General features: G+C 45.6%; 1 protein-coding gene across 2 annotated transcripts in view; it reads right to left on the bottom strand.

Annotated features, from left to right (window-relative positions):
• Window positions 1-246: 246 nt before the first annotated feature.
• RCAN2 (regulator of calcineurin 2) overlaps window positions 247-13,278 on the bottom strand; it is a 285,892-nt gene continuing 272,860 nt past the window's right edge. For both annotated transcript variants that reach the window (XM_055571274.1, XM_055571275.1), the window contains exon 5: window positions 247-2,819. In XM_055571274.1, the coding sequence (XP_055427249.1) occupies window positions 2,659-2,819 (161 nt within the window). In that variant the 3' untranslated portion in view covers window positions 247-2,658. The remainder of the gene's footprint in view (window positions 2,820-13,278) is intronic.

Here is a 13,278-nt window from a genome sequence, read left to right as displayed (position 1 = left end):
CCCTTTATCAGAGCCCAACCCACCCCTTCAAATTCCTCTTCCTTCATGCCATGTTGCCAACCAGTTCTGCCCACTCCCCCCCGCCCCCCCGCCCCCTCCCCGCTCCCTTTCAGGAAGAGCTGAGTTCATTTCATCTCTTGATAACGTCTTGGGAAGACTATAGACTGAGTCTCCCTCTTCCACAATAACCATCAGATAGATCCAATTCAGGCAGACAACACAGAAATTACACTACATGGACAGAGTCATTCACCAGTTATATTTGAAATCTAAGCTCTTTGAGCTATACACGTGCACAAATGATTCAGTTGGTGGGAATCTTCCCCTCCCCCTCCACAGTTAAACTTTTCAAACTTAAAATAGTGCTGAAGAGGCTTGCATCCTGTGGGTCAGGGGGATACTGAGGCGATTCTGACTTTCACGATGCTTGGAGGGAAGTCTTGGCTGTTTCCTCCCCATCTCCTGGGATATGTACCTCTCTCCACCTCCCCAAACCCAATCTCATGAGAGAATTACTTGATCTGAGATAGATTAACATCGACATTTTGCAGTAAGTGTGGCCAAGACTAACCACCTGGGTCATACACTCCACTGAGTTTTTATTTTTTGATGACACAAAATTGTCATTTCAACTTCGACTAAATTTGGTTGGAAACGTCTGATGGAACTGCTTTGAAACACTGAAAAGTCATTTCCAAATAGTTTCTCTCATCCGGATTTCTCTAGAATCTGCCTTTTTCTGAAAATTCTGAGTTGTTTAAAAAGTCAAAGAACCCACAAACGATTGAGAAGAGTCAGCATAAAAATGGCTGACGCCTGTAGTTCTCAGCTCGCTCCACTAGAGGGCAGCATTCTCCACTATTAGGTCTACTCTTTTTATTTGTCCATGAAAAACCAAAAACCTCCACAGCAAAGGAAAGTCAAAGCATTTGCTTATTATATACTCCTCAGATTTTATTTTTCAAAGGAGCCTTCGTTTTTCTTATGGAAACTCAGGATTTTACAAGCAGCGCTGTCCTCAGTTTCACCTGTACTGTGTCCAGTACTATATTGCTATATTCACAGTAAAACGGACTTATATTTCTGAGTAATCAGTCTAATGTTTTCAGTTTCTGATGAAACTAACATACACCTTAGTCAAAAACCACAACAATCCTTCCATCAGGTGGCTGTGTTATTGTTCTCGTGTGTTTTTCTGAGGCTTGGGTAATGACAGTATTTCCCCACTCCGTTGTAATTGACATTTGCATCTAAAGAAAGTCACTGAACGTACAGGAGTAGATGAGGCCTGGCACATTGAGCAGAAGGTAATGGTTCTATAGGTGTATCTTCTGTAATGCACTTTGGGCTAGAGAAATAGAAAAATCACATGTAACAAAAACAAATACTTTTTTGAGCAATATGAGCATTGCATGAGTAGGACCTGCACACACGTTTCTGGATCCATCTTTCCCTTTGAACACGCTCAGCAGCTGCTACGTTGATTTAGCTGTATTCCAACTGCCTGCAGCCGACACTTGCTTCTTCACTTTATTTAAAAACAACTGGTCTTGATAGCAAAGATGTTGGCTAACTGTTTATATATTGGCAAGAGAAGTTTTGTGCCCTTTCAAAATTCAGCGTTATACATAATAGAGTGTAATATTATCAGATTACCTGTATTAGTATATGAATGCATTCATAAGCAATGCACATATGTTTTAAAGCAGCTAATGGCTGAAGAATCGCTAAATAAAAAACATCCAGATTTTTAAAAGCACAGCGGAAACATTTGTACAAATATACAAAGAGAAGAAAAAAAAAAAAACAATCGTTCAGACACCATGAGAATTTTTGTAATAAATAGGTTTGTCTGAAATCGGTCTCTGTTACCCTGGACAAGCCTCCCCAAGGAGGTTGGGAAAGACTGACAAGGGAATCATGTTCAAAATCTACTGAGGGTTATCTTTGGGGCCAAGCTCAGTTTTTCCTTCAGGAATTTTCACAGAGCTATGAAGTCTTTGACTCCAAAGAGTGACATTTACCCAGACTTGTTAAGCTGGAGGATGCTGATAATTTTGCTCACCTAGATAGGACATGACTGGATGCTGACAATTGGTGACTTATAGTATATCCTCAAATCACAAAAATAAATGCTGGTGATCATGCATGTCCTGGGAATGTTGGGATGCAGAGGACTGGGGAGACCAAATAGGGAAATCTCATGCAATCAAAGTCAAGTTTATTTATGGTCCTACTTAAGTGGCCAGGAAGGAAAAACAACGCACACACATCAGGACTGGGACTGGAACGGTTCACAAACAACACAGGAGCTATTTGTCACTGATGTCTCTGGCTTGGATCCACATGAGAGCATGAAGGTATATAGGCTGTGCTGATCGTTTAATAAGAAAATACTACTTTTTTTTTTTCCCCCTAGAACCTCCTAAATAATGGATTATACTCGGTGGGTATGATATGATCAGGAAACTTATCACCTTTTCCTAGCCCTTTTGTCCGAGAGGCTTGATTACAACGAAGGAATTTCAAACAACCAAACACCCAGGGATTTAAAGGCAATTCTTTTTTTTTTTCCGACAAACAAACAACAGGGAGAAAAAAAAAAAAGAAGCATGGTAAAGAGTAGACAGATATTTTCTTGGAGGCGGAGTGGTGAGCTCAGTTGGACACAGAGGGCGGCGGGCCGGGACGTCGGGTCTGGATGATTTTTGGCTTCGGGGATGTCTTTGGATCCTCTTCCTCCTCGATGTCACTGTCGCACACGTGCACGACGACACTGGGGGTGGACTCGGTCCCTGCGTGCAGCTCATACTTCTCTCCTGAAAAGCAAGTGGAACGGGGTGAGAAGGCAGGAGGGAATTCTAAACCGATTACTTGATGAAGTTTGTTTAGGAAGCGAGGGGGCATTTTAACATGTCTCGAGAGATGCTGTGAGATAGTGTCAGAAAGTGGAATGAGATGGATCTGTCTCCATCTCAAGCCTACCTTCTGTCACCTATACAGCCCCGGGCAGGCCCCCTCACCTCTCTAAGCCTCAGCCTCCACAGCTGTAAACTTCAAAATGGTAATAACAACAGTCTGAAGGGTTGGGGTGATGACTCAGTGGGCCTGGCTGTAAGTTACCCATTTCTTTTCTATTTCCCAGCATGGTTGCTAATAGCTAACCTCGAACCCATCACTTCACTCCTTCATCTTTCAGAGAAGTTTCTCCAAGTTCTCCTCCTTCTGGACAACTTCCTATGGTAAGAGCTGCCCCAGGCTGGAGTAAGGTAGGATCCCCACTCATCTTGGATTTGCCATGCTTACTGGGTAATGGGGTTATTAGATGATAGTCGAGGCCCCTCCTGTTCCAAGAGTCTATCGGTCTATTTTTGACTGGCTCCTCTTGTAATCACTTCACTAGCAGCCGACTACTTCCTGTCTGTATCTGTTTCCTTTCAGGAGGTATCTAGTGAGCATCTCCCATGGTCTGACCCATTGCTAATCACAAGACATGGTCAAAACCATTGGCGTCTTTCACAAGAGCACAGTGCAGTGATGGCATGTGGAAACAAAGCGTCACAAAATGCAACGGGAAGTGCCAGGGTGGCCATACAAGCCAAGGGTACCGGGTGGCGAGGAGCAAATAACTCTCAAAGGCTTCCCCACGCAGGCGACAGCTGACCTGGGTCTAAAGACAAGTAGAAGGTGTCCAGGAGGGGACAGGCACAGAGGACCTTCTTAATCTGCATGCTCTTACTTCTCAGCTTAACTGCTGACACACTTTTCTGAATCTTCTTCCGACATCCTATCCTTCCTTTCCCATCGTTCACGAATGGGAAACACCAAGAAGCAATGTCTCCCAGACACCCACCGGGTCAGTGGCTCTCCAGATATCACTGGATCAAGTCATCATTTCTTAGACTCTAGGACAAAAGACTGCATCATCTCCTATCAGTCATGACAGCCATGTTTTTTATACCCATCCAACCAGCTACTTTTATTTGCTATCCATGCATGCTAAGTTGCTTCATTCGTGTCCAACTCTTTGCTACCCTATGGACTGTAGCCCTCCAGGCTCCTCCTTCCATGGGATTCTCCAAGCAAGAATACTGGAGTGGATTCCCATTTCCTTCTCCAGCAGATCTTCCCAACCCAGGGATGGAACCCATGCCTCTTGCGTCCCCTGCATTGGCAGGCAGGTTCTTTACCTCTAGCGCCACCTGGGAAGCCCTTTATTTGCTATAGTCTCACCCAGTTTCCAGAGAAGGCAATGGCAACCCACTCCAGTACTCTTGCCTGGAAAATCCCATGGACGGAGGAGCCTGGTAGGCTGCAGTCCATGGGTTCGCTAAGAGTCAGGCACGACAGAGCGACTTCACTCTCCCTTTTCACTTTCATGCATTGGAGAAGGCAATGGCAACCCACTCCAGTGTTCTTGCCTAGAGAATCCCAGGGACGGGGGAGCCTGGTGGGTTGCCGTCTCTGGGGTCACACAGAGTCGGACACGACTGAAGCGACTTAGCAGCAGCAGCACCCAGTTTCCGAAGTCCCACCATCCCTCTAGGATCAAAGCCAGACACGGCCCAATCCAGGTATCTGGCCCATCGGCCTCGGTCTGCAGTGGACAGTGCCCTTGTGGATGGCCAGAACCAGGGTAGCACGTCCGTGCTTCTGTGCACACCTTGGTGAGCATTGATGGTGAAAACAGCAAATGCTTACAAGGCGTAGTTTTAAATTTTGTGCTGACATTAGGGAACGAGCAGCGCTGATAATGCCACAAGCATCAGGGTGATGCTGGGAACGATGTAAGTGTTCAGAGTCAGCTGCTGGATGGGTTGAACTGCGTCCCACCCCTCCAAAGATGCTGCAGTCCTAGCCCCCAATATGTATGACTGCAATCTTATTGGGAAATAGAGTCTTTGCTGACGACTAAGTTCAAATGAGGCCATGAAGGTGGGCCCTATTTCAAAATGACCGGTGTTCATATAAAACGGGGAAATCAGGATGCCTGCCTCATCCAAGGAGAACTCCTTGTGAAGACCGAAGTTGTGTTGCTGTCATCTGTGGAACGACCAGAAGCTACAGGAGAAGCCTGGACCAGATCCTTCTCCAGCACCTTCAGAGGGAGCGTGGCCCTGTCGACACCTTGATCTCAGACTCCTAACCCCTAGAACCTGAGGCAACACACTGCTCTTGGTTAAGCCACTTGGTTTCTGGTCCAGTTATGGCAGCCCTAGCGAACAAATACAGCCAGTCCCTGCTAAGAGCATTCCCTCTCTGATAAGAGTCAGAGAAGTCTTAATTGGACTCCCCTGCCCACCGACATCCTAGATAAAGGCACCAGGCATTTCACAAAAATGAAATGTGACACGTCCAGCACTTCCCTGGAACCTGGCAAGCAGCTAAGTGGGTGAGAACTAGCCCGAGCCGCAGAAATACAGCTCATAAAGACTCATAACTTAGAGTCAAGATTGGGGGAAACTGTAGGTAGAAAGAGTTGCATCAATGAGGTTGACATCTCTGATACAGTGAGATGACGGGGCCAGTTTAGATTCAGGAGAGGAGAGTGACAAAAACAGGGGACAGGAACAGAACTAGAAGGAGATATCTGTGTGGGTTACTCCTGCGAGGCTTTGCTCCTCCATGGGGGATGGACAGTCTGCTAACGTCCCTGTAAGTGACAGTAAAGTTAGTATTCTACATGTACTTGTAGCTGTGTTCTACACACTGATGCTACTCACAGATCATTTAATTGTGTTTGTTCCATCCTCTTTTAACAGCTTGTCATTTTTATCAAAATCCCAGGGGAGAAGAACCACCGCAGAAGTTGCTAAGGAGGCAGTGCTTTAAAGGAGTGGAAACTCAGTGCAGCCAGCTCCCCTGAGAGCTGCAGGAGAGGCTCTGGGTGACAGGTGGGCAGACATGGGTGGTGGCTCCTTTGAACAGTGGTTTTCAAACATCTGAAAGTCTACTGGGTTGTTTGCTGGAAACAGAGTTAACCAGCATGAGGATGCAGACCTGCAACTTGGATGCAGCAGCATCCACTTTGGTACCCAGCACCCCCGGGTGCTTCTCTGTGTTTCAGCGGGTCAGTAGCCATTCCTATATGGTTTGGTGTGACAGGCAGGGGGCTGCGGCCCTGTGAGGATGCTGGTGTGCAAATAGCTTCCCCCTCCCTTCCTCCATTCTGCATCCTAATTTTTTGTTGGAAAATGATAACAGTGAGGGGAGAGGGTAACAGAGCAAGGGATGCTGAGGGTGCAGAAGGGAGAAGAAGTCATCCCAGCTCAGCTCTGCAGCCCCTCCCAGCCACCAGCGCCCATTCATCTTTGGCGTCTCATCTTTGTTTCTGGGAGAACAGCAAAATCCTGTGGACAGGGATGAAGGTCAGCGTTCCCAGGGTTTCTACCATTTTATCCTGACACTCCCCCCCGCACCAGGACACTTTGCAAATCTGAATGAGAGACAGCTTCAGACAAGAGACAGAGAAAGACGTAATTTCTGAGCAATCAGATGAGGTGGTTCTTGTTTTTCTGCACAGGATTTCTCCAACGATCTCACGTTTAGAGAAGCAGTGCCTTTCACAGAGATACTAGTGGGCTGCTGTGGTCTCATCCGTTGCCCTGCTGGGTGGATACGAGGATGAATGGGTGGAAGCCTTTCATCCTCTGATGAATAGATGACAAAAAAATGATCTGCCACGGCAGATGGAGACCATGGGACCAGGGGGTGAGGTGGTGACAGAAAGGACCCCGGCCAGGGGACTGACCAGACGCTGCCCCTTTCCTCATCTGTTGGAAAAAAGCTAGCTTTCAGACAAAAAAAAAAAATAGTAGTAAAATATACATAATGAAAGTGTTGATGAAAGCCTTTCTTTGCCCTGGCTTGGCTAAAGAACATTCTCTTAGAGACAGCTCTAGTTGCAATGCATTTATCCATTCAAAACGAGATGCTTACTTCTTGGACTCAATGTGCTGGGGCCACACTCGGGATGGGGATCAGGCACAAGCAGACTCCCCGTGCAGGGCAACTTTCACGTCGAGTTAACAAAGTCAGAATGCTTGGTAGTAGAGATGTTTCACTGCTGTGACCCCATTAACGCTGACATTTCTCTGTTCTATTTTTGGAAACTTTCTTACTATCAAAATCCAGCAAAGCCCAACATCTGCTGAGAGTCCACAGAATAAAAAGACATAGCTTTGGTCTTGCTGGATTGACTTGTTCTGTTTTGGGCCTTTTTCTCCCTTTGGGCTTCAGCTAATTCTTTTACCACAAAAGCTGATGTCAGTGCCATCACCCTACTTGGGGACCCACGGGGTTCGGGAGGTGACAAGGGACCCATGGGATGGCCAAGCAGACCAGCATGTCTTTTTGAGGACAAGCCAAGGCTCGCCCTTCACACCCTTATCTTTTCTAGTCTGTATTCAAAGTGTCCTTTCCCCATGGGTGGAAAGGAAGCCAGGGCCAGAAGCTCACAGAAAAGGCACAAATCAGAGTTTTCTACCTTCCGCTGCTGTGAAATTCATACTCTGTGAATTCCCAGCAAGCAAATGCAAAATCCTTTGGCACGTGGTCACACGTTAAATTCTCATCCAGGTCTTCGGAACTGTCGTAGGCTTGGGCATTGCTGAAAACAGACGTAGCTAAGTTTTAACTTTTTCAGCTAAGCTGAAAACTATTGGAATAGGGCAGGTATTTGTCCTATTTTCTGTGTGTTCTCAGTGCCAGGACACAGGAGGGGTCGCAGACACTTGCCATCTGCCCGAAACGCAGCAGCAGCTACTCACTGAGCCCTTCGTGAATACCAGACCACAGCTCTCAAGACTTCACACAAATTGGGTATTTAATTACAACAGCTCTGTCACGGGGGTTTCATAAGGTCTCAATGATACGGGAGGACACTGAGATCACGCAGGTTATGAACGGCAAAGTCAGGTTCAAGGTCAGATCTGCCTGACTTCAAGGAAGGTGCTCATAACTCCTCTCCAGTTCTGCCTCTCACGATTCTGCTGCTTTCAGATTCTACAAAAAACTGCTGAAACAGAGCTTAGTTTTAACTTAATATTCTTCTATGGCAACTCATGTTTTTAGTGAATATTTGTTCTCTAGCTAAAGTTGGACTACTTATTCCTTCTGTATCTTGTCTCTTTTGTTTTTGGCCAGTTGCCAGTTATTCTAGGTAGGGCTTCCTTGCCGGTGAGTCTTCTTTGAAGACAACACTTAATACATTATAAAAATAAAAGGGCTATAAATTATAGACTGAGTTAATTTTCATGCCTTATGGTAACTTTGGGATTCCCAGGTGGTACAGTGGTAAAGAATCTGCCTGTCAATGCAGGAGACACAAGAGATGTGGGTTCGATCCCTGAGTCAGGAAGATCCCCTGGATTGGAAATGGATTGGAAATGGCAATCTACTCCAGTATTCTTGCCTGGAAATTCCCATGGACAGAGGGGCCTGGTGGGCTACAGTCCATGGGGCTGCAAAGAGTCGGACAGGCTGAAGAGACGCTGTAAGCCCTCACCCCCTAATATTTTTTTATTAAAAAAATTTTTTCTTTTCAAGAGGAAGCAGCAGGCACAGTCCTATCCTGACCTATGGGATAAGTAAAATGGAATTTTCACAGGCTGCCTGTTGAGGGGTTGAACACAGAGATTGAGGGAAGGGTACAGCATGATTTGAAATGTGTTTGAAAGGGTTCACATTTGGATTACCCTTCCTTTCAAGTGTTAGGTTGGGACTTGATAGCATGTGGCAGGGAGGGGAGGCCCACAAGCCCTGGATCATCCCTCCCTGGTCAACTGTGGAGGTGGAGATGCCTGGCCCCGGTCCAGCTGAGACAGGCCTGGGACCTGGGCCCATTGGCTGTAGGACTGCCATGCTTGCACCTGGACACACCTCTCCTCCAGCTACAGAATACAAAGAAACTGTATGGGACTAAAAATAACTGCATGTATGCCCAGTACATGCAGTTATTTTTAGTCCCAAATTTACAATTAAAAAAATATTAGGGGGTGAGGGCTTGCAGCGTCTCTTCAGCCTGACCAAGCCTGGAATGATTTTATGCCTGGAATGATTTTAGTCCTGGAATTTTCTGTTTTCTTCTTAAGCAGATATGAAGGGCTCTTAATCCAGGCTGCAGTGTGCCACTGAGCACCCAGCACAGCTTAGCTCTGCGTCCAGGGGTCCCGCTGCAAATGCTCCTGGCACTCCCCTTGATAAGCCACCATCTATTCTTAAAATTCAGTCTAGACGAATAACTGGCACCTGTTTCTTCCCTGTTTGCTTCACAACCCACTGAGGATTAGATAAGAAATAAGGGAGATGAGACCAATAATGCCAGCTTTGATTCTGATGAAAGGCTAAAGCTGAGAAGGTGGCTGAGCTGAGTGACAGTCATGGAGGGCTCCTTACTAGTGAAACCCAGGGGATTCTCTGGTGATCCGGTGGTTAGGAATGGCTACCCAGTCCAGTAGTCTGGAGAATTCCATGGACAGAAGAGCCTGGCAGGCTATAGTCCATGGGCTCACAAAGAGTTGGACATGACTGAGTGACTTTCACTGATAAATACTACCATAGTGCAATTAGTGTGCTTCTCAATCAAGTATGCTACACTCTCAATAGTGTCTGGAAATGTGATGGGGATTTCTTTTCTTTTTTGACTGTCATAGGGACTGGGTAGAGTATGGATACTGGCATTTAATAGGTGAAGCCCAAAGATGCTAAATGTATTCAATGTGTAGGACTGTCTGTTCCAAAATATCACATTGAAAAACACTGAGCTAGGAGCTTAACATAGGCATTTACATTTCAGTAGACTGAGATATGGCTTGAAAATAAGTGACAGTAAGCAGGTAACACACACTAAGCATTTACTATGTCCAGGGCTGGATATGTAGATGTACATGGGTTATCTCATTTGATGTTTGCAACAATCTGATTTTATGGTTGAGGAAGTCAAGACACAGAGAGGTTAAGAAAGTTGCTCAAAGTCACACAGCTAATAAAAGGTGGAGGCTGGATTCAAACTCACATCCTGAGGTTTAACTATCATCCTAAAGCAAGGAAAATGCCTCTTTTCATGTTGGAGCTTGACTGACAGCTACATATTACGTTTTGTCTTTTTTTGGCTTTGCCACGAGGCATGCAGAATCTTAGTTCCCCAACCAAGGATGAAACTCACACCCCCTGCAGTGGAAGTTCAGACTGTTAACCACTGATCTACTAGGGAAGTTTTGACAAAATCAAAGAGGACATGACCCAGGGCAGAGGGATTTACTAAAACTTTAAAAAATCACAGCTGTGGGAACTTCCTGGTGATCTAGTGGTGAGAATTCAGCATGTTCACTGCTGTGGCCCAGGTTCTATCCCTGGTCAGGGAACTGAGATTCGACAGCCATGGGATGTGGCCAAAACAAATTAAAATCAAATCAAATCACAGCTATTTGCTAGTCATCTATTCACGAGATCAGTCTGAGAGTGAAGAACCACTTTTTTAAGTAGAAGTGGAAAGAAGGATTTGGAATTTAAAAAAATTTAGGGAGGAAGAAATATCAGAGAGAAGTCCTTTGCAAAATTTTTCTCGGATTCCTTTCTGGTTCCATGGGCTCATATTTAAGTTTGGGAGAAAACTGCTGTAGGTAGACTCGAGGGCAGAACCAATCACCGGAGAGCAGTTCGATCTTTTTCCTTTGTGCAGCTTCAGTCAAAGAATGCCCTCAGCCTGGGGGGCAGAGGGTATAAAGCAAAGCATAGACCAAGTCCAGTATTTCACTGGCAGTCCCGAGAACAAGTGCCTGAGAACAACCACCACCACCACTAAGGACACAACTCGTTCTTACTGCCCAGTAGACTCTATTTCAAGTGTTGTACATACCTTAATTCACGCACAGGCAAAGGAAACCAGAAATCTCTGAGGACGCCCTGCTAAACAATACTGCTCAGAGAAGAATGACCATGGCATCCACCATGAGTTTGATAGTGTCTACGTATCAGGCACTGGGCTACATCCTTTACAAATACGACTTATTCCATATGCATGATGTGCTTGCAATTTGTCAAATTATCACCATTTATTAAAAAAAAGAGAGGTGCAGAGGGGGAAGCAAACTGCTCCAGGTCCCCACATAAGTGGTGGAGGTAGGACTCCAGTGGAGGTCCACTGAGTGGCAAAGCATGACATTGCCTGCGATGTTTAGGCATGAGTTCAGAAGGGCATAGAAGAGACATCAGGGCTGCACATGGACCTGCCTGCCTCAACGGGTCTGGAATAAGTGCATGTTAGGAAAAGAAAGCAATAGCAACCCACTCCAGTACTCTTGCCTGGAAAATCCCATGGGCGGAGGAGCCTGGTGTGCTGCAGTCCATGGGGTTGCTAAGAGTCAGACTTGACTGAATGACTTCACTTTCACTTTTCACTTTCATGCATTGGAGCAGGAAATGGCAACCCACTCCAGTGTTCTTGCCTGGAGAATCCCAGGGACGGGGGAGCCTGGTGGGCTGCCGTCTACGGGGTCACACAGAGTTGGACATGACTGAAGCGACTTAGCAGCAGCAAGAAAAGATTATTGATATGAGAGATCTGAGGTCTTTTCCTTCACCCACCCCCATCCTCAGGCCTGCCTCTTCTCAAGGTAGGAGAACAGAAGTGGTCTTTTGTAAGATGGAAGAGGGGTGAAGGGAGGGAGAGGGAAGTGAGGGGAGAGAGGGGGGACGATTCCATGGTTTTGGTCTCAGAGGTGCTCCATTTCAGTAAAAGAAAGTTTGCCTCACACTAAAATGGCTATCATCAAAAGGTCTTGCAAATAACAAATGTTGGTGAGGATGTGAAGAAAAGGGAATCTTTGTTCATTATTGGTGCGTCCACTATGGAAAACAGTGGAAGTTTGGAGGATCATTAAAAACTAAAAATAGGACTATCATAAGCAATTCCACTCCTGGATATTTATCGAGAAAAAATAAAAACACTAGTTCAAAAAGATACACGAACCCCTAGCGTTCACACAGCATTATTTACAGTAGACAAGATGCGGAAGCAACCCAAATGCCCATCAACAGATTAAAAAAGATGCAGCTGCTATATATATACATATATATATATATGAATATTACTCAGCCATAAAATAGAACAATTCTGCCATTTAGAGCAATGGCAGAGACAATATTATGCTTAGTAAAATGTCAAAGACAAATACTATATGATATCATTTATATGTGGAATTGCAAAGAAAAAATGAATGTATAAAGCAATAAATACATTAACGATGTGTAGCAAAACAGAAACTGACTCACTGATACTGAGAACAAACCAGTGGTTTCCAGTGGGGAGAAGGAAGGCGGTGCAATCTAGGGGTAGGGGAATAAGAGGTGCAAACTACATGCATAAAATATGTAAGAAATTGGGATATACTGAGGGCGTCCCAGGTGGTGCTAGTGGTAGAGAACCAGCCTGCCAAGAGATGCGGGTTCGATCCCTGGGTTGGGAAGATCCCCTGTAGGAGGGAATGGCAACCTACTCCAGTTTTCTTGCCTGAAGAATCCCATGGACAGAGGAGCCTGGCGGGCTATGGTCCACAGGGATGCACAGAGTTGGAGATGACTGAAGCAACTTAGCGTGCACACGAGGATATATTGAACAGCACAGGGAATTATGGCCATTATTTTGTAATAACTTTTAATGGAGTGTAATCTATTAAAAAAAACTGAATCATTATGCTATTCTCCTGAAATTAATACTGGAAATTAACTATCTTTCAGTTAAAAAAAAGGAAAGTTTGCTTATATTCTTTGGGTTTTCCTCTAAGACTAGATTAAGGGGCCATTTACCTTCATTCCCTCCTGAGTCATTTAGGACCTGGAGGCACTTCCTGTGGACAACAGACGGAGGCCCTGAATCAGTGGTTGGGACAAAGGAGTGGAACCCTGGGGGGAGGTGAGGGACCAAAGGACCCGCAGAGGGAGAAGGTGGGGAGGTAAAGAGAAACCCGGGAGTCTGTGAGGTGGGGCTTGGGTTCCAGGGATGAGAGGAAAGTGCAGACGGGGAGAAAAGAGTGCTCTCGCTGTGCTTGGCCATAGAATCAGGAGGTTCCCCGGTCTGGGAGTGATCACCCTGTTCCTCCTTTCCCAGGATCGGGGGTCTGGCTATGGGAATAACTATGGATGTGCACCCACTTCCAAGTCTTGGTTCTGTGTCTTTTCTGTTTTCTACAATATGCATGTTTTACCTGTGAAATAAGAAAAGGAAGTACTTCATATTGCTACTCAGTAATGATTGAGGATAATTGTGGAATATATACT

The sequence above is a fragment of the Bubalus kerabau genome, chromosome 3 (assembly GCF_029407905.1).
Source record: "Bubalus kerabau isolate K-KA32 ecotype Philippines breed swamp buffalo chromosome 3, PCC_UOA_SB_1v2, whole genome shotgun sequence".
Classification (NCBI taxonomy): domain Eukaryota; kingdom Metazoa; phylum Chordata; class Mammalia; order Artiodactyla; family Bovidae; genus Bubalus; species Bubalus kerabau.
This window is presented reverse-complemented; position numbering and strand designations above follow the sequence as displayed.